Raw genomic sequence first — 19,794 nt, 5'->3', positions numbered from 1 at the left:
TACAACATGGCCAGCCCACCGGAGCCTGGCGAGTTTGATACGCTTGATACGCACGACAGTGGGGTCGCCGTACATCTCATCGTACATCGTACATAGCTCGTAATTATAGCGGTTCCTCCATTGTCCTTCTGCACATACGGGGCCAAGTATCCTTCTGAGCATAATCCTCTCGAATGCGGCTTAGACGGTTTCGTCAGATTTGGACAGTGTTCATGTCTCAGAGGCGTATGTGAGTACCGGAACTGTATAGGTACTATATAGTCCCAGCTTCGTCCGTCGCGACAGGTTCTTTGAGGTGAACTGATTTTTGAGGTTGTAGAATGAGCGTTTGGTAGCCAGCATACTTGCGCGCAACTCTGCTTCCATGCTATTGTCGTTGCTGATTTTTGACCCAAGATAGGTGATTTCTGGGACGACTTCAAAAGTGCGTTCACCCATCTGTACGTCACGCCTACGTAGGTTCTGATTATTTATTGGTAGGTCCGCTGATGTTGCCACCATCAGTTTGGTCTTTGCCTCGTTTATCTGCAATCCAAGGTTCTCTGCCGCCTGCTCGATCCCTTGGTAGGCTTCTGCTACATAGGAGAGCCGCAGACCAATGATGTCTATATCATCAGCGTATGCCAGGATCTGGGTTGACTTATAGAAGATGGTTCCCGTAGTCTCCACCCTTGAGTCGTGGAAAGCCCTCTCTAGCGCCAAGTCAAATAGGAGACAGGCAAGCCCGTCCTCCTGGAACAGACCCTTGGTGGGAGCAAAAGGTTCTGATAGTTTTCCATCCACCCTTACCTGGCAAATGACGTTGGTCATAGTCATTCTAACTAGCCTTATCGGTTTGGCCGGAATTCCAAAAGAGCTCATAGCGTCATACAGTTTTACCCTGGCTATGCTGTCATATGCAGCTTTAAAGTCAATGAAGAGATGGTATGTGTCGTTTCTGTATTCAGCCATCTTCTCCAAGATCTGCCGCATGGTGAAGATCTGATCAGTGGTTGATTTTCCGTTTCGGAATCCTCTTTGATAGTTTCCTACTATCTCTTCGACGTGCGGGACAAGGCGATCCTGAAGGATCAGGGAGAATATTTTATAGGCGGTATTCAACACCGTAATACCCCTGTAGTTGTTGCAGTCCAACCTATCTCCCTTCTTGTATATGGGGTAGATGATGCCGAGATTCCAATCACAAGGCATCGATTCGCTATCCCACACCTCAGTAACAATTTGATGAATCTCGTTTTCTAGTCGTGCACCTCCATTCTTGACCAGTTCAGCTGCAATTCCGTCAGTTCCGGATGTTATTTGTTATTTTGTTATTTTGTTATGTTATTTTTCAGCCGACGGATAGCCTTTCGTGTTTCTTCTATGCTAGGTGGCAGTAGCATGACACTATCTGCAAGTGGCGCTTCTAGCTGTTCGTTAAGCGGGTCGTTGAGTAATTCATCAAAGTATTGTGCCCACCGCGAGATTACATCTGGCTGGTTACTAACCAGATCACCATCTTTGTTGCGACAGCAGGTTACCTTAGGTTACCACGTTGTTTCGGTGACCTGCTATCGCTTGGTAAAACTTTCGTGTCGGCCCGTACGCCTTTCAGGTTTAGAGAGGCTTTGGCTCCTGCGGAGTTCTTTCGCCTCTTTGTGTGGAAAAGTTAGACTATTAGATTATTATAGTTGATGGAATAAATGTGATAGTTTTAGAAATTTTAGTAGATTTTCCTGTTTCTGTGGGTGAGGTGATAGTATTGAGTCTATGTTGGCGTCAAGATGGCAAGTATTACGAAGTTGTGTGTATCCGTGGCATTCTGTTAAGAGGTGGAATATTGTTATAGTGGTACCGCAGAATTGGCAGAGAGGAGGACTGGATCGTTCGATGAGATGGCTGTGGGTCAGTCTAGTGTGGCCTATTCTAACTCGAGTAAGGATCTTTTGGTCTCGATGTTTTATTACTGATGGCCATGGTGTAGTTGTTGATTTCACTAGCCGAAGCAAGTTGTTTTTGGTTTTGAACCATTCCTTTTCCCACGCCTCTCTAATTTTTACATTTATATAGATATTTGCGTCTCTTTTAGGCAACGATGTGTTGTAGGTTGATGATTTTGTGCTATTGTACTATTGCAGCCTGCTTTAAGGATGTTTTTAAAATGCCAGTCTATGTTAGGGGGTTCATGGTACCACGGCCGAGTGCCAAGATGTAACAGTGTTGTGATATCCGGTATATTACAGTTTGTTATAGCGAAAAGTTCGGAGTTGGCTCTATTGAGGAATGATGGTGCTTGGATATTCTTTTCTTTAATTCTTGTTGCTGTTGCAGCTAATTTAGTTGTTATTATATGGTTAAGTGGAAGATATCTTAGTGGTTAAGTGGCATATCTTAGAACGGCATGGTAGATGGGGCTTATTGCTTTTTCAAACTGTTCCTTTTTAATCGATACTATTTCTATACCGTACAGTAGTTTTGGAAGTAACCAGTGATTAATAATGAAGATAAGTGTATCTTTTGAAGCTTTGTGGGTTCCTGTGCTGAGCATTTTGAAAAGGTTGATTTTCTTGGTAGCTGCAGTTTTTAACTGTTTAATGTGGGCTTGGAATGTGAGTTTTTGGTCTATTGTGATCCCGAGTATCTTCACTTTTTTGCAGTCTGGAATTTGTGATTGATTAAGGCAAAGCGGTACGGTTGGGTGCGGTTTGGTGCAGATGTGCAGTATATTGATTTTTTCAGCAGCGATGTCATAACCAATATGTTTTGACCATTCCCATAAGATGTTCAGTCCCTGTTGCAGATTGTATCGCGCAACTCCATTATCTGCATTGCTCGAGATCAGAACGATATCATCAGCGTACACCAATGGAGTGATGGATGGTGGTAGTGAGCGGAGAAGACTTTCGATGCTGATCAGAAATAATGTTAGAGAAAGGATGACTCCCTGAGGAACTCCGTTTTCGAGTGTTTTAGTGCTAGATTTGTTCGTTCCAATCAGAACCTCGAAGGTACGGTCTGAGAGGAAATCATCGAGGAATGTGATCATGTTACCTCCGAAATTCCATCTGGCTAGCTGGCGCATGATTGCGTATTTCCATGTCCGATCGAAAGCTTTAGCCAAGTCGATGATAGCACAGTCGGCATGATGGTTATCGGATTTTACTTTGGCCAGCAGTTCTTCGAGTTGCACAAAGTAAGTTTCCGTACCTAATCCGCATCTAAATGCATGTTGATTAATGCTGAGGAGTTTCCTGCCTTCCATTTCTTGGGTAAGACGCCGGTTTACCATTCTTTCCAACACTTTTCCGGTGCAGTTTAGTAAACTAATTGGTCTGTAGCTATTTGGGCTGTGTTTAGGTTTATCGGGCTTTAAGATGGGTATTGTTAGACATTACTTCCAGTGAGGAGGAATTTTGCCACTCTACCATATGTGGTTGTAAAGCTTTAAGAGCAGGTTTTTTCCTTCAGAAGGAAGGTTTTTCAACAGTGGATAGCCAATGTCGTCTGGTCCTGCTGAGTTGCCTTTGTATTTGGCAAGAGCCCAACTCAGTTCGGCTATGGAAAAGGATCTATTGTAATGTATGTTGGGTCTGCTATTGAACTGTAATTGTATGGATTCGGTTTTTGCTTTGATGGTCTTAAATTCTGGCGAATAACTATTTGTGGCGGATATGGTGGCAAAATGAGTGGCAAGTACCTCTGGTGTTGACTCAACTGGCACTATTGTGTCGTCATCGGTTTTGATGATGATATGATCGGTGTCTTGCTTGCGTTCTGTTAGGCATTTTACATTTTTCCACACGTCTTTTCCTGACATTTCGGGACTTATGCTATCTTTGAATCTGTTCGATGATTCTTGTTTTGCCATGTGTGTCCGCCAACACGTAAAGTTTAAGTTCGTTGAGGAGGGAGGAGGATGAGATGATGTAGTCAAGGAAGGATTCTGTACCTGAAGAGATACATAGTCGGGTAGGGTTGGGGTTAGAAATGAAAGAAAGATTATGGTTAGTAAAAATGTTATTTAGTTTATTAAATTTTCTGTTAGTTTGGGAGATTCTAAGGTTCTTATCTGTTGCATTAAGGTCTCCTGCTATTAGCAAGGGATGTGAAAAAAGATTAAGAAATGAGTTAAGCTCGGATTCGTTGAAGGTAGGTCTAGGGGGTAGGTAGAGTGAAACGATGGTCATGTCTATGGGAGACTTAATATTTACTGCTATTGCAGAAAGATTGGTGTTAGTTTTTATTAATTTGAAGGGAATAGATTTATGTACACCTATTGCAGCACTGTGATGTAGGTTAGTTGGAGAGAGCTTGTAGGACCAATTGTAGTGATTAAGTGGAGAGTGGTTGGTATTAGGTGGATCGCAAACTTCTTGAAGTGTTATGATGGCAGGTTTGTATTCGTTAATTAGAAGTTGAAGTTCGTAGAGGTTAGTGTTCATTCCTCTTATGTTCCAGTTTAATAGGAATGGTTTGTTGATGTCATTAGTATTATTGGTTGTGGAGAGCATGATAATGGTTTAGGTTAGTAAACTATTGGGGTAAGAGGAAAGGAGAATAAGTTCAGCGGCGATGTGTTTTCTTCGATGGTTTGGCAGTTGGCGATCGTTGTTCGGAGGGAAGAGTGGGAGAAGCGATGGGCGAGATGACTGCGATTACTGATGGAAGAATGAAGCGCTACACGGTTTGGCTCTCCTTTTATACTGCCGCAAAACGCTGCCGGCACTCAAAACTCAGATAAGTAGCGCACCAAAAATGAGAGTATAAAAGGCAAGAATCGGCTATTGCAAATTCAGTACGCCTCGAACTGTTGGCGATGACACACCTAGTGCACGCAAAAAAAAACACACAAAATTTTTTTCTCTTGTAGAGCTACGAGGTCCATGCTCAGTGTGGCTAGGGCATCATCAAGTTTTTTCAAGGCTCCGGCTTTGCTTAGAGTGCGTACGTTCCATGAGCCCATTTTAAAGTAGCCCTGGGGCATTGCGTAGGGTCGGAATCGTTGGTTCCGTTTCGTTGATTCCTTTGGCTTTCCGTAGTCTGGTATTACATGGGACTAGGTGACTGGCCCCGCGCCCACGTGACTGTTTTGTTTAGCCTCGGGCGGAATAGAAAATTATTTCGGGCCAAATGAAGTAGCACGTCAGAATAAAAAAAACGTGCGAGTGAGATGAATTATGCAGCTCACATCGCAAAGTGACTTGGAAACCTTGTACTTTTGTAATAAAGACAGCATTTCGGCTGCTGATCGACAATAAGACAAATGAAGCCAAAATTGTCACGGAACACTTCTTGGTCGTCTAGAAGCAGTGTTGCAAAACACAGGCAAGAAAGTTACTCGTTTTATTTTTATTTTACAATTAGAAATATATATATATATATATAAATATATATATATATATATATATATATATATATATATATATATATATATATATATATATATATATATAAATATATATATATATATATATATATATATATATATATATATATATATTTCCTCAATCATTTTACACAATGCTCTTGGTTTTGAAATTGTTGTCGCGTGATGTTATGACGGATGACCGCTGACGATGTTTTGAAGTCTGTGTGAAGCCGATTAAGCTTTTCTACCGGTTTATAGTTTCATAGTAATTGCTCAAAATATTCTTGCAGGCTGATTGCCTGATAGGGTGGACATATTTTCACTTCGGCGATTGAGTATTACTGAAGAAACAGTAAACATAGCAGAAAACATAATGCTGTGACGCTCACAAAATACAAACAATATTTCCTTCTAGTCGTCCCGCGTATCATTTTTTGCTTCTGCGGATTGCCATGTTAGCCTAGATTCATAAAATTTAATAACAATTTGGGGACATTTTACGTTGGCTTGCTCAGCGGGTACTAAGTCAGCATTGGCAGCATTTTTCCATTTCATCAAAAACATCAATTTTCCATGTTCATCAGTTGCACCTAAAATAAATTGGTGAAGAGAAGTGAATAAAAGAAGACAACAATCGTGTGAATTAATTTGCAGATAAAATTAAGGGGCCACGGAAGTTTATTACATACAATTACATACAACAGAACGCCGCACCAAGAAATTTATTTTCTTCACGAATGCTTTTCTAAATCTTCGAATCGAGCTTGTAGCTTGTAGGGCCAAAACATAACATTACGAAGTAAGTTCATTTGACTGAAGCCTAAATACACCCTTTTCGAGCCCAAATAAACAATATTAAGGTGCTATTGAACATTGTTCAACTATAAGTAAACATTTAACGTCCAACTGAAATACTGCTGATTTTCAGAACTTCGTTCAATCGTAACTAAACAAGTGATACCCCTAAATTTATCCGTTTTCTGTATGAAGATTAGACTTTTGTTAGTAACTTCATTTGCAAAAATAGTTTGAATTTATTTGTCAATAATTTATCCCGATACCATCAGGACTAATAACTGACTTTTAAATTAGTACAACATAAAATGAATGATAAAATGAAGTTAAACAAACGACTTCTTCTTCTATTTGGCGTAACGTCCTACGCGGACATGCTGGCCTGCATATGCTTTCGAGACTTAATTCATTACCACGTAGCCGGATAGTCAATCCTTACTACGAGGGGACGGTCCATTTTGGGCTTGGACCCATGGCGGGCGTGTTATTGAGTCGTTCGAGTTGACGACTGTATCACGGGACCGCCGTGATAAAAAAAAACTAATTGCAACGAAATACTCATCGAAGAAACGATCCCGGATAGTATAAACGTACGTTAATATTAGGGAAAGCAAATGTTTAGTTGCGATTGAACAATGTTCAGAAATCACAATGTCAAATGTTTACTCATAGGTGAACAATGTTCAAAAGCAGCTTAACATTTTTGATTTGGGCTCGAAAACGGTGTAAGATTTTTTGGCGAAAATATCAGATCCCGTAATGTAATAATAAGGTCGCAAAGTATCATGTTACATATATCTTCAAAATCTAAAAAAACCTAGAACTTAAAACGGAAAGGGCCCCAAAGATAGTAAGCTATCTTGGTGAATGTGAAGAAGCATATTTAGACACAATGATAAGTAGATTTTTTTATTAAGACTATTAACAACTAGACCGGTAAATGATTATGTTGGTAAAACGATTGAACTAGGCATAGTTTCTCTTAAATAATTTAGGAATCGTAAAGGTCGGGCTACATTGATCGTAATCCGTAGCGTAATTTCGATTTTCACCAGCGCATCTGGCGGCGGCTGACTGAAGCATTTTGCCAAACAATTTGGAGCCGCTTCAGAAAATACGTTATTTTTTCATGTTTTTAACCTAATTTGGACAAGAATAGTTTTGCAAAAGGTAGATAAATATGTTGTGCAAGTATTTCAGCAGTTTTCGCATAAAAAAAAACGGTGAAAAAACTAATTAATTTTGAGATTCAACACGAACATTCCCCCGACGACCAAAAAAAGCTTCCACCAGCCGCTGCCAGATGCGCTAGTGAATATCGAAATTACACTTGCGAGTACGATCAATGTAGCCCGGCCTTAAGAGAAAATGCTAACGGGGTAGAAAAAAGTAACGCTTTCATGCCTCTTTGATATGATATTTAAAAAAAACCCAGCATGTCCACGTCATGCCTATCCCTGAAAGTTGATACACCACTCCCTTCAGCTGCTTCTTTACCCAGTTATCATTGTTTAATGAACTTCTTCTTCTTCTTCTTTGGCACATAACCGCTGTCGGTCAAGGCCTGCCTGTACTCACTAGTGAAGTGAGCTTAGCTTTCAGTGACTAATTGTTACCATAGCAGGATAGTCAGTCCTACGTATGGAGGCACGGTCTATTGGGGGCTTGAACCCATGACGGGCATGTTGTTAAGTCGTGCGAGTTGACGACTGTATTATCAGACAGGCTCAAATGGTTTGTAGAACAAAAAATGATGGAAAATACTGGTGAAAACCAGACGTTAGAGTAAAACATTTGCCTGTAACATGTTGATCTTTTGGAATTTTGATTTTGGTTGTCAAATCAACCAGATACTAGGGTAACTGTTCCAGTATTTGGCAGGCTAGTGCAGCAGTTTCACAAAAAAAAAAAAAACAATTTTTTATTAGTTTCTATGAAAATGAAGTTATTTTGGTTGAACGTGAAAACGTTGACGATACCGGGATCTGCGGATTTGTATCGCAAGACTGCGGCACACTTTGTAGGGTACATTATCGCTTCCCAGTGACATATGGTCTTACAGCAGTGATTTTTTAATTTAAATTTTGTGCGCCCACTGTTTAGGTTTTGGGTATCGTCCCGGCATCGTCAACGTGTTCACGTATCGTACACGCATTCTTGCGATTGACTCCCGCCGATTAATGAATGTGTCCCGCGGTCTTGAGTTCTGTCGGAAAACCATGTAAAAACATGAAAAGATATGCAAACTCGTACGATTTACGATCTACCGTCCCCGTGCCCCCGTAGCAAGGATTGACTATTTGGTTGAAAGAAACTATTAACTGCATAGGCCGGGCATAGGTCGCTATGCCAAAAAGAAGAATGTACAGCACATTTCAATTCTCTCAGCCAATATGTTAGGCATGGCATTGATGAATTGGTGCATTTATTATGATAGTTAGTAATAAGAAAGAGTGCTAGATAATATGCATCAAAAGAAACTTAAAATTCGCGTATGATTTCTGAGATTTGGCAAGAAAAAATATTAAAAACTTACCAATAATCTCTTCTGGGATCAATCCGCGGTCAAAGCCTACTTTCTTATCGCTCGTAGCTTTTCGTTTAGCTGGGACAGCTTTAGGTTCTTCAGATGAATCCTTGAGCTTACTTTTCCTTCCAGAACTTTCTTCTTTGGCTGTTGATACATGAAAAGAGGATAGCTGAATGGTTTTAACGATGCAATGTATAATACTTCTTAACATTCAGTGGCTTGCCTTCTTTTTTTTTTCGTGATTCTTTAAAGGCCTGTATCAGATCATCGCAGTCAAGATTTTCCTCCGGTTCCCAGGTGTTTTCTTCTGACGAATAACCTTTCCATTTCAGAAAATATTCAACCTGTTAAAGAATTCAGTATCAATATATGATATGACTTTTCACTGTAGCACGTACTTTGCCGTTGACCACTCTGCTGTCCAAAATTTTCTCGACGGAAAATTCATTTACTTCTTCAACCGGCTCCTCCGGTTTCAGCTTTTTGTTACTCATTCTAGTTCCAAATTTAGGGATACGGCCACTGCACACTGAACACAATAATAATTATCGAACCCTGTACGTATAGTTTAGTGTAAAAGGAAAGAGCTTGTTAATAATTATTATAGAAAGCTAGTTTAATGTACGGTTAGCTGCAAAGCAAAGCGTGCGGTGAATGACCTGTAGTTTGTTTATAGTTGTCTAAAGAACGTAATTGTGAGGAGCACAGGGATGTGCACAACATACAATATGATATAAAGTTTATTAGTAAATTTATTGCCTTTGGAAGAGGTTTAATGAAATCTAACAACAATGCTGAAAAATGAGGCTGAGCATAAATGCAGCTCAACTTTGCGCCCAAACAAACTTGTGACATATGTCATTAATAGACGCGGCCTTATGCAAGGTAAAATATAGAAAAGGTATCTTCTCAGCATTTGGCAGGTTGCCATTTCGAGATTCAATTTGACAACAGTCGTCCAAGGTGGATTAAAAATATCAGGTGGTGGAATCTCAAGGTGGATTATAAATATCAGGTGGTGCATAGGGGCCTTTGGGGGGTCGCCCAAGGAGGATTAAAAATATCAGGTGGTGGATTAGGGCCTTTGGGGGGTCGCCATAGTTGAGGGACTTTACGTCATTTTAGAACCGTTAACCATCGGTTTCCGCACGCAAAGCTTAGCAAATAGAACAGATTTCTTTGTTATTACAGGGTGTTCTAGATAAATTTGACAGTTTCTGAGGGAGTAGGAAAGGTATTTTTATCAAATTTATGTTAAATATTAAAAAAATATATTTTTCTACAAAGTTTAGCTTACCATGTTTGCTGCATTTTTTATTCGAAGTACCCCCCCTCCGCGTCGATGGCTGCCTGCACCCGCTTCCGGAACCGCGCGCAAGCCCGGACAACCATGTCTCTGGAGATGGCCGCAAACACAGCCTTTATTCTGGCCACCAGCTCCGCTTTGGTATTGCAGGACGCCTTGTTGGTGTCCCGCTCAACTGTGCCCCACACAAAGTAATCCATAGGATTAAGGTCAGGGGAGCTGGGTGGCCAAACGTCGGTGCTGATGTATCGGTCGAAATTGGCAGTGAGCCATTGGCGTGTTTTAACGGCCGTATGGCATGGTGCAGAATCCTACTGCCAAACGTACGGCCGCCCATTGGCCACCATATTGTTTTACGGTGTTCAGCGAACACATCCCAAGTGCCACAAATCCACTAAACGACCACTAAACGGCTTCTAAACGACTCAAGCACTCTACCTAAACGGAATATAGAAAGACTTCGTTCAGCAGACGGCAAACGACTCATGCATTCTAAAAATAGCGAAAAAGCTGGTGGCGCTCCCATATAACCAAGATACCGAAAACGCCACCAATTTCTCGTACTAAAAATCCAGTTCCATCAAACAAAGCTAAAAACTATCAGTTTGGTGGGTTAAGCCATACGGCCACAGAAGCAGCCACTTCAATGTTGTTGAAGTCAGTTTTTTATGCACGGGCAATTTACTTGCTCAACATGTTTCACCTGTAATAAAATGTTATTTAATTGTGCAAAGGAAGCAATTAAACGTGTGTGTTTAAGTTGGTTTGTTGTAAAACATTCATGTGTAATATGTGAATATACAGGCGGTCCCCGAGATACACGGTACCTCTTATACGCGGATTCGGAGATACGCGGTTTTCAAAATTTGACAGTTCTTTGAGAAAATTGTACTGATTTGACACATCCATTGTGAAATACCAAATAATTTCCGTATTGATCGAATGTAAAATACCATTTGAAAAGGTTTAACACTGTTCAATTCATTAGAAACATATCAAATAATTAATTTGGTGGCTAAAACCACGAACCACTTGCAAAATTGCACGAAAATTAGTGATATTTTGGCTGGAAATCACGAGATTCGACTTACGCGGAAATTCGAGATACGCGGTATTTTGCGGCCGTTTTTGGTCCCCAATAACCGTGTATCTCGGGGACCGCCTGTATGTGTTTGTTTACTTGCGAATGAACTCTCCATTTCGCTGGTGCATAGTTTATAGACTAATAATATTGCTGAAGTTGAAGTGCAGTGATGTAAGTAAATGAATTTAATCAATCGAGGAGTTCAAATTCTGTCCAGCATATTTACCTTACCCAACCCTTGACCAAACTTTTCCTCAAAGCCAAGGACCGTAAAGATATCAGGTCAAGTTATAAGCCCGTTCTGAAAGCTAGGTGGAAGAAGAATCGACGAAGAAAACTGACAGTTAGTTATCCGCTTTTGGCGAACGCTTCAAGTTCTCGAAGAAAAATTTCCATTTTAAATCACGGACTGTGTTCTAATAAACTAAAATATTCATTCAAATTGATCTCTAACTACACCTCATTATACATTCCACCTTGCTCAAAGCATTTTTGGAAAAGGTGGGTTAAGGGTGGGCAAGATAAATACATCGGATCGGAACTGGCAGCTCCGATTGTTCTAAAATTTGGTGGGTTAACGACTGAATCGACCACCACAAACCCACGTGGGTTTGAAGTGGTTTTACAGTGGGTTAAGGACGATTTGGTTATTTGGGCTCTCTGTTGGTGGGATACCCCAACCAGTTGAGCTTCATCGCTTGGAGAAGAGCTTTCTCATTTCCTCTGTACAGGCGGTCCCCGAGATACACGGTTAATGGGGACCAAAAACGGCCGCAAAATACCGCGTATCTCGAATTTCCGCGTAAGTCGAATCTCGTGATTTCCAGCTAAAATATCACAAATTTTCGTGTAATTTTGCAATTAGGGGGCGGTTTTAGTCACTTTATGAATTATTTGACATGATTCTGACTGAATATAACAGTTATAAACCTTTTGAAAAAGTTTTTAACATTGGATCAAAACGGAAATTATTTGGCAATTTGCAATTGATGTGTCAAATCAGTACAATTTGCTCGAAGAATTGTCGAATTTAGAAAACCGCGTATCTTCGAATCCGCGTATAAGAGGTACCGTGTATCTCGGGGACCGCCTGTACTGTTGTATGGTTTTGCATTGAAGTTATGCATCGCTAGAACTAGAACGGCGATACGATTGTTTAAATACTAAACTCCAATGGAAACCACCAGCACTGAAGCAAGTGAGATTTGAGTAATGGTCGTTGGTGTTGATACCCACGTATCTGACCACACGACCATTCATATAGATTTTTGCTCAGAAAGTTAGAAGGCTATATAGGTCATGATAAGATGAAACTTGTCGAAACACATTGCAAGAAAAGGATAGCAATATAATGATGAGTTGTAATACGCCATCTATTGATCAAACCAATGAAGCTGTGGAGCTTTCATTTTTTTCTATGGGTATTTAATTTTCCAGTCGTTTATGCTTAATCTGTGTAGCTTGGGATATTAACAAAAGATTTGATGATTTGTTTATGCATGAAATTTAAAATCATGTGAGTATAAGTTCTAATCTCACGCAAATTGTCCATACGGCTCGTAGATAATGAGGAATCAATGTGAAAATTGAAAAAAATCTTCTTCTTCTTTGCCTCAACAACCGTTGTCGGTCAAGGCCTGCCTGTACCCTGTGGGCTTGGCTTTCAGTGACTAATTGATTCCCCCCCCCCATAGCAGGATAGTCAGTCCTACGTATGGCGGCGCGGCCTATTTGGGGATTGAACCCATGACGGGCATGTTGTTAAGTCGTACGAGTTGACGACTGTACTATCAGACCGGCCTGAAAAAAATGATACAGTAGAGCGTCGATTATCCGGGCAGCTCGGGACCGGACGGTTGCCGGTTAATCGATATGCACGGATAATGGTCCAAGAAATGTCAAACGCATATAAAACATATGAAATTCACTAGTTTTATTATTAACTCACCGAGAATCAATCGATTAATCGTTAGTATAATATTATTTTAATCAAAAACTGTAGGTTTAACAACTGTTCATGAACAAAAATGAATTTCGAAAATACCCCTAGACACTACCGAGCTGCACAAGAAACTGGTTACCCAATTGATTATCGTTGCAAACTTTCGCCGTACGTATGAACAGCTGTCAGATTTTTGCGCACGGTTAAGCCGCCTTCCGGTTAATCCGTCCCCGGATAATCGACGTTCCACTGTATCTTAATTTTAATCATCAAAATAACACATTTTAATCCATGTTTTTTATGTTAAATAAGAACTCGCAAAAATATATTTTCAAATAATATTTTATCGAAAAAATGGGCTAGATAAATTACAGTGAACCCTCTCTTATTTGAGAGGTGATGGGACTGTCGAATATGAGGGGTTTTCAAATTACAGAGGTTGAAAGTGAATGAAAGGTCCATCCAAAGAAGAAAGAGACAGAACATTTAGTATGCAGCCTTAACTGTTGCTATAGGAAACTGCGAACAGGATTGCCAATTTGAGCATACATCATTGAATAACCATGGCAACACCATACACAAATAAGAGGGACACAGATTTCAGAGGTTTTCCAAATTAGAGGAACAAAAATGTACTGGAAATCAAGGGACTGTGCAAAATGTTCAAATAAGAGAGGTTTTTCAAAATGGAGATGTGTCAAATAAGAGAGGGTTCACTGTATATGAACAAATTTTATAAATGTAAACAAAGTTTGAATCCTGGGGACCTTACGTCAAGCAAGGTGTATGGATATTAGGAGGTGAAGTGCTTCAGAGCAAATTGACATTTCACGACTTGACATAACAATACTGGGGGCTCCGGTATTAAAATCGGGGAGGGCTGGAGGGGGTATAGAAAATTGTATGCGATTTGACATAACAATACTCAATGATGGCGCCCGGAAAACGCGCTAACAATTCACCTCCTTAATAAAGACACCTTGACGTCAAGTGACGAATTGTCAAAATGCACTAGAGTCCACCACCTGATATTTTTAAATACACCTTGGGGGTCGCCATAGTTGAGGGACTTTGCGTCACTTTAAAACCGTCAACTAATGATTTCCGCACTCAAAGCATAGCAAATAGACAATATTTCTTTGTTACTACGTGCATTTTTGTGTGTCAATGGATGTTATTGAAAAAGTGAGATATATTAACAATAGATTTGATGATATGTTTAGGTATGAAGTGTAAAATCATGTGAGTAAGAATTCTAATCGCACATAAATTATAAATGCGGCTCGTTAATAATGAGGAATAAATGTTATAATTGAAAAACTAAATAATTTCTTAGTTTTATCTTATTTATTTATTAAAATGTCGAAAACATAAAGAATTATAGAATAAATTCACGGAATAACATGAAATAACACACTTAAATCTATGTTTTAATGTGAAATATGAACTCTCAAAGCCTGAAATATATTTTTCAAGAATATTTAATAGAAAAAATGGGGCAGATAAATTATATGAACAAATTAAATAAATCTAAACAAAGTTTGAATCTTGGGGACTTTACGTCAAGTGACAAATCGTCAAAATGCTTTAGGCCGCAAATACACGACGCGCGTTTCCGCGCCCGCGGAAACGCGTATAACAATCCAGCCATAGAAATGAAATGTCAGCTGGATATCTCTGCGGAACTGTTATACGCGTTTGAACGCGCTCGCGGAAACGCGCGTCGTGTATTTGCGGCCTTAGATTCCATCACCTGATATTTTTAAATTCACCTTGGTTATGTTATATATAGGCGAAAGGCCATGAGAGTGACAAGATGCTGAATTTTTTTTCAAAACGTGAGCTTTTGTCAAAATTTTGTAACCTGAAGCAGCCAGGAAATAAAGTTGACAAAATTTGACAAAATTTGACGTTCATGAAAAAGCGTAAACAAACAGCTATTTGGCACAGCTGTGACCCATTGCTATGGTATTAATGCTAAAATGCATGATTCTAATTGATTTATGTACACATTTCGTGCTTCTTTAGCAAAATATCGATGATATTCACCGTCCAAATAGACATACACCGAAAACGTCGCGCGCGACGACGTCGCGCGCAACAAACAATAGCTCAATTTTGCAAACAGAGCTACTCGTCGCGCGAGACAATTTTGCTTCATCCTAAATAATCGAATTATCTAGATTTTTTACAAGCTAGATTAATGCCAAACGCAAAAAAATAGATTTGAACACATTTTAACCTATATTTGTGTGTTTTTAAATAAAAAACAAGTTGGTTGACTGAGTCAAATGAGCTACTTTGATGTACACCGAGTGAAATTTTGAGCTATTGTTCGTCGCGCGCGACGTTGTCGCTCTATGTCTATTTGGACGGTCAGATGTTGGAGCTTTTTGTCGTTCTTGTGTATATTTTTGGTGCGGCCACGAGAAAAGCTCTTTTTTGCAGTTGACAAGCAATTTTGACAAAGTTGAAAAAAAATTCATCATTTTGTCACCTCCATGGCCAAGCGCTATATCAAGCCTGATTTCTTGTTTGATTGCTGCCAGAGCGCTGCCCTAGCCGATGTTTGTATTAGTGCAGGGAAATGTCATGATTGGACTTCGAACTAATTTGTCAATACAGATTTGTTTATTTACGTTGTGTGAACGTACATCTGAGCAGAATAGTTTTACTTTTGTATGATTCAAAATTATTCCAAGGACAGCCTCTAAATTCTCATATTTAAGTTGTGCTTCAGTACTGTAGGAAGCTACGATGTTGCGGACTCATTTAAAACGTGGAACGGAAAAATGGTTGCACTTGACAAACCTTCGTTGCAGATCCAAGTCTGCTGCCGGAAAACAATGCTGGAAATGTAGCAGTTCAGATATTAACAATACGTTTTTTTGTGCTTCGTGCGGTGTGTTACGCGAGTCGGCTGAAAAAGAAGTAACTAAATTTTTAAAGACAATACTGATGAACCAAATAGTGTGGATTTATTATTAATCTGATTTATGCACAATTTTAGGACTACTTCGAACTATTGAAACTGAAGAAAGAGTTCAACATAGACACTTTGAAACTCGTACAGAACTATCGCCATATCCAAAGTATGATACATCCAGACAAGTTTGCTCAGAAATCAGAGCATGAAAAGGCAATTGCATTAGAATGGAGCTCTTTAGTTAACAAAGCGTACAAAACACTTTCCAAGTCCATTGAGAGGGGCAAATATTTACTAACGCTTAATGGAGTAACTATATCTGAAGACAATACATCACTTGATAAAGAATTTCTCTTAGCAATGATGGATTTAAATGAATCAGTGGAGGATGCAGAAACTGCCGATGAACTAAAAAATATAGCTTCAAATGTATCTGTAAATATTGAACATCTGAATTCAAAGCTAGTCCAACACTTTAAAGCCAATGATTTGGATGGCGCTAAGGAAGCTATCATACGTTTAAAATATATGAACAACATTGAAAGGACCGTAAAAGAAAAGCTTTTACATCTTAATCTAAAGCAGTAAACATCTATTATAATATGCAACGTGTAACTACGATACACGTCATGCTCAATTGTGTGTTGGATGGAATAAACCACTTTAATATTTGTTGCAATTTATGGGTTTTTTGTTGCTCTGAAAAATTTGTAATATTCTGTTATGTAAATTCTGCGGCGCTACTCTATTTCATTCGCTTATCGAATAGTCCATGCAGCAAAAATGACGTTCAATTGGAATTACCCATGCAGCAATATTTTGATGCTTTTTGACAGCTTCAGTTATTCCAGTGGGGAAAACATCGAAAATAATCGCAGCAATCACCACGCGCTTACAGGAAATTTACAGAGAAAACGTATCTAATTATTCTGTAAGTTTACGAAAGCAAAAGGACCGTGTGAGGAATACAAAAATGGTGCAGACATCTTCAGGATTCGTTGGATTCTTCAAAAACATATATAACGATGAATACAAATGGTAAGCATTTATGCAAGTGTGCATTTGACACTCTTTAACATTAGTCTATTATCATTTTTTACTTTACAGGGCTCTGGTTAAAAGTGCATCACTGTTCATCGTGGGTGTGCGGTTTGCACAGGAATGTGTTGGTTTGGAATTGATGCCATCGGTGGCTCATTGAATAGTGACAACCCCCTAATTAATGTAACAAACGAATAAATCCGCGTTTTAAAATGTATACATTCGCGTACTGTTCATTGGTTGTTGTCTGTTTTGGTTCGATTAGTGCCGATGTAAATAGCGATTCAGGATACAACTTCTTAGTTATAGTTACTGATGACCAAGACATCATGCTGAATGGCATGGTAGGTATCTTCGGTTACAATCTAAAGGATGAATAAAAGCAATGTGAGCGTTTAATTTTCAGACCCCAATGGCCAAAACTCTTGAACACATCGCAAATGAAGGAATGACCTTTGTCAATGCAGTAAGCAACAGCCTTTTCCTTACTGTGGTGTGGGTATGAGATGCACTGTACTTTCTATGCGTTTATTGCAGTTTACAACATCTCCGATTTGTTGCCCGTCACGAAGTTCAATTCTGACGGGAAAATATGCTCACAACCACCAAACAAAGAACAACTCTCGTTCCGGCGGCTGTTATGGACGTGTTTGGCGTGAAACGATTGAACCGGCGGCTCTCCCCGTTTGGTTATCTCAGGCTGGATATGACACATTTTTCGCTGGGAAGTATTTAAACGAGTATTTTTCAGCAAGTATTCCACCGGGGTGGTCTCAGTGGTTTGGTTTACATGGGAATTCGCGATACTACAACTTTACCGTTACTGAAAATGGTAAAGTGGCCACTTATACCAATGAATATTTTACTGATTACTTGGTAAGGGGTTATATAGGAGTGTTAATACGTACACTCATCTCGGTAATATTACTAATACTAATTTTCTCTAAACTAATACATTTTAATTGTAGGATACTAAAACGGTAAACTTCCTGAAGAACTTAAGAGCAGATCGGCATTTTTTTGCGATGGTTACACCTCCTGCTCCACATGCTCCATTCACACCAGCAAACAGACACAAAGATCTTTTCCCCAATGTCAAAGCAATACAAACGCCGAATTTCAACATATCTTCCAGTCCATTACGTAATGTCGATGGTTCAGGTACCCGACAGTTCGTATTAAAAATTCTCATTCGTTTATTTTAACCTCTCTTGAATTAGAAAAACATTGGCTATTAACTATGGAACCTTCCACATTGCCATTAAAGTTCCTGGATGAGATGGACACGATTCACCGTAAGAGATGGCAAACACTGATGGCAGTTGATAATATGGTGGAGAACATTGTGAACATTTTACGTGAAAAGAAATTATTGGAAAAAACATTTATATTTTACACCTCCGACAATGGTTTTCATTTAGGTATAGTTTTTCTTGTGATCGATTGTGAATGAATTTTAGTATTATAAATATTAATATTGCAGGGCAATTCTCCCAAGCCTATGATAAACGGCAACCCTATGAGACGGATATTAGGGTACCTTTATTCGTTAGGGGACCTACAATCAAACCGAAAGCAGTCCAAGAGTCAGCCGTTGCATTGCTAGACATCGTGCCCACGATCCTGCAGCTTGCCAATCTAGAACTGCCTTCCTTCTTAGATGGCCAACCATTGCCACTGCACAGTGATGCAGATGTGTTAATTGAAAGACAACTACTGGTAGAATACTGGGGAGAAGGATCCTTGGAAACGTATAACCCCGAATGTCCATGGGCAGCGCAAGACAGACTACAGTTGTGTACTGTTGATGCTGCGTGCCATTGCCAAGACGCCTGGAATAATACTTACAATTGCGTTCGTCATCTGGCTACTGATTTGAATTTCATTTACTGCGAATTCAAGGATAATCAGGTAATATTGCATAACGCGTATATTTTCCATTGATGTTAATATTAACACAATGGAACATCATTTAATTTTGTTCTTTCAGAATTTCGTTGAAGCTTATGATATTGCCAATGACCTGTATCAAATGAAGAACATCGGCTTCGAAATACTTCCCTCAATTAGAGCAAAGTACAGCCTAGCAATACAGAATCTCACTGCCTGTGTGGGTCATACATGTCATATTATTTACTGATTTACTCTCGTGCAATTGAATGTTGGCTAGGAACTATTATTAAATATTGCAGTCAACTGACCGCGACCATAAATAGTCGGCACATATCAGCGCATAAATGTTTTCTTTTTCTTAAAATCTCCAAATAGCCTCGGTTGGTTAGTTTGGACAATCAAAACAATATATAGAAATTAAATGTGATGTGTATGGCAAACAAAAATAAAGCTAAAATAATCAATTTTGTCTATCAAATGTCAAATGAAAAATAATTTGCATTTTTTGTCAACAGTTTTAAATCAATTAAAAAAAGAAGTAACCGATTTGTGTACACCAATTGCATCAAATACGTGATAAATTACATAAATGAACCAAATTCAATCCAAAATCATTATAAATCAAGTATAGTTTGGCTGGAAAACGTGATATTCGACATACGCTAAATTCCGAGTTACCGGATGTCACCGGAACGCATTATTCGCGTAACTCGGGGAAAGACTTTAGTCTACCATGGGAGATTTCGGAGAGCTAGTAAAAAATTAGCATGGAATCAAAGAATATACAGTGGAGCGCCGTTTGTCCGGGCTCATCAGGACTTGACCTCGGCCGGATATGCGAATAACACGGATAATGAGTCAAAGAATATATTTAAACACATATTCTTGATTTTCGTTTGAAATTTATCTTATGTTTTGATACAAACTAGC

At 39.3% G+C, this 19,794-nt stretch overlaps 4 protein-coding genes across 6 annotated transcripts; 3 read left to right on the top strand and 1 right to left on the bottom strand.

Annotated features, from left to right (window-relative positions):
- Nucleotides 1-5,581: 5,581 nt before the first annotated feature.
- LOC120896808 (chromobox protein homolog 1-like) lies at nt 5,582-10,128 on the bottom strand. Of its 3 annotated transcripts, none has more exons than XM_040301259.1 (5): nt 9,970-10,128; nt 9,071-9,227; nt 8,896-9,016; nt 8,679-8,816; nt 5,582-5,937 (listed from the first exon to the last, which is right to left on the bottom strand). In XM_040301259.1, exons 2-5 carry the CDS (start codon nt 9,164-9,166, stop codon nt 5,759-5,761), a joined length of 534 nt encoding a protein of 177 aa, XP_040157193.1. In that variant the 5' UTR covers nt 9,167-9,227; nt 9,970-10,128; the 3' UTR covers nt 5,582-5,758. The 3 variants fall into 3 exon arrangements, with proteins under 3 accessions (XP_040157193.1, XP_040157192.1, XP_040157191.1); XM_040301258.1 differs by lacking the exon at nt 9,970-10,128 and adding an exon at nt 9,432-9,555; XM_040301257.1 differs by lacking the exon at nt 9,970-10,128 and adding an exon at nt 9,332-9,540.
- Nucleotides 10,129-15,611: 5,483 nt separating this feature from the next.
- Nucleotides 15,612-16,609, top strand: LOC120895839 (iron-sulfur cluster co-chaperone protein HscB). Its single transcript, XM_040299516.1, has 2 exons — nt 15,612-15,935; nt 16,015-16,609. The coding sequence occupies exons 1-2, from the start codon at nt 15,762-15,764 to the stop codon at nt 16,516-16,518; spliced, it is 678 nt and encodes a 225-aa protein (XP_040155450.1). The 5' UTR covers nt 15,612-15,761; the 3' UTR covers nt 16,519-16,609.
- Nucleotides 16,610-16,766: 157 nt separating this feature from the next.
- LOC120895840 lies at nt 16,767-17,188 on the top strand. Its single transcript, XM_040299517.1, has 2 exons — nt 16,767-16,968; nt 17,038-17,188. The coding sequence occupies exons 1-2, from the start codon at nt 16,904-16,906 to the stop codon at nt 17,129-17,131; spliced, it is 159 nt and encodes a 52-aa protein (XP_040155451.1). The 5' UTR covers nt 16,767-16,903; the 3' UTR covers nt 17,132-17,188.
- LOC120895838 (N-acetylglucosamine-6-sulfatase-like) lies at nt 17,160-19,359 on the top strand. The gene is made up of 7 exons (XM_040299515.1): nt 17,160-17,315; nt 17,378-17,437; nt 17,509-17,847; nt 17,940-18,114; nt 18,192-18,392; nt 18,455-18,882; nt 18,962-19,359. The coding sequence occupies exons 1-7, from the start codon at nt 17,184-17,186 to the stop codon at nt 19,109-19,111; spliced, it is 1,485 nt and encodes a 494-aa protein (XP_040155449.1). The 5' UTR covers nt 17,160-17,183; the 3' UTR covers nt 19,112-19,359.
- The last annotated feature ends 435 nt before the right edge of the window (nt 19,360-19,794 follow it).

Source organism: Anopheles arabiensis, chromosome 2, assembly GCF_016920715.1.
Source record: "Anopheles arabiensis isolate DONGOLA chromosome 2, AaraD3, whole genome shotgun sequence".
Lineage (NCBI taxonomy): Eukaryota > Metazoa > Arthropoda > Insecta > Diptera > Culicidae > Anopheles > Anopheles arabiensis.
The sequence above is the reverse complement of the archived record's forward strand: the minus strand, read 5'-3'. Positions and strand labels throughout refer to the sequence as shown.

What these genes read in the sequence shown, in the direction of transcription:
- LOC120895838 (XM_040299515.1), top strand. Translation starts at nt 17,184, where the DNA reads ATGTATACATTCGCGTACTGTTCATTGGTTGTTGTCTGTTTTGGTTCG. An exon ending in GAATGACCTTTGTCAATGCA is followed by an intron (nt 17,438 to 17,508) that starts GTAAGCAACAGC and finishes CGTTTATTGCAG; the next exon opens with TTTACAACATCTCCGATTTG. An exon ending in AATATTTTACTGATTACTTG is followed by an intron (nt 17,848 to 17,939) that starts GTAAGGGGTTAT and finishes TTTTAATTGTAG; the next exon opens with GATACTAAAACGGTAAACTT.
- LOC120896808 (XM_040301259.1), bottom strand. Translation starts at nt 9,166, where the DNA reads ATGAGTAACAAAAAGCTGAAACCGGAGGAGCCGGTTGAAGAAGTAAAT. An exon ending in GCAGAGTGGTCAACGGCAAA is followed by an intron (nt 9,017 to 9,070) that starts GTACGTGCTACA and finishes ATTCTTTAACAG; the next exon opens with GTTGAATATTTTCTGAAATG. An exon ending in ATCACGAAAAAAAAAAGAAG is followed by an intron (nt 8,817 to 8,895) that starts GCAAGCCACTGA and finishes ATGTATCAACAG; the next exon opens with CCAAAGAAGAAAGTTCTGGA.
- LOC120895839 (XM_040299516.1), top strand. Translation starts at nt 15,762, where the DNA reads ATGTTGCGGACTCATTTAAAACGTGGAACGGAAAAATGGTTGCACTTG. An exon ending in GCGAGTCGGCTGAAAAAGAA is followed by an intron (nt 15,936 to 16,014) that starts GTAACTAAATTT and finishes GCACAATTTTAG; the next exon opens with GACTACTTCGAACTATTGAA.
- LOC120895840 (XM_040299517.1), top strand. Translation starts at nt 16,904, where the DNA reads ATGGTGCAGACATCTTCAGGATTCGTTGGATTCTTCAAAAACATATAT. An exon ending in TATAACGATGAATACAAATG is followed by an intron (nt 16,969 to 17,037) that starts GTAAGCATTTAT and finishes TTTACTTTACAG; the next exon opens with GGCTCTGGTTAAAAGTGCAT.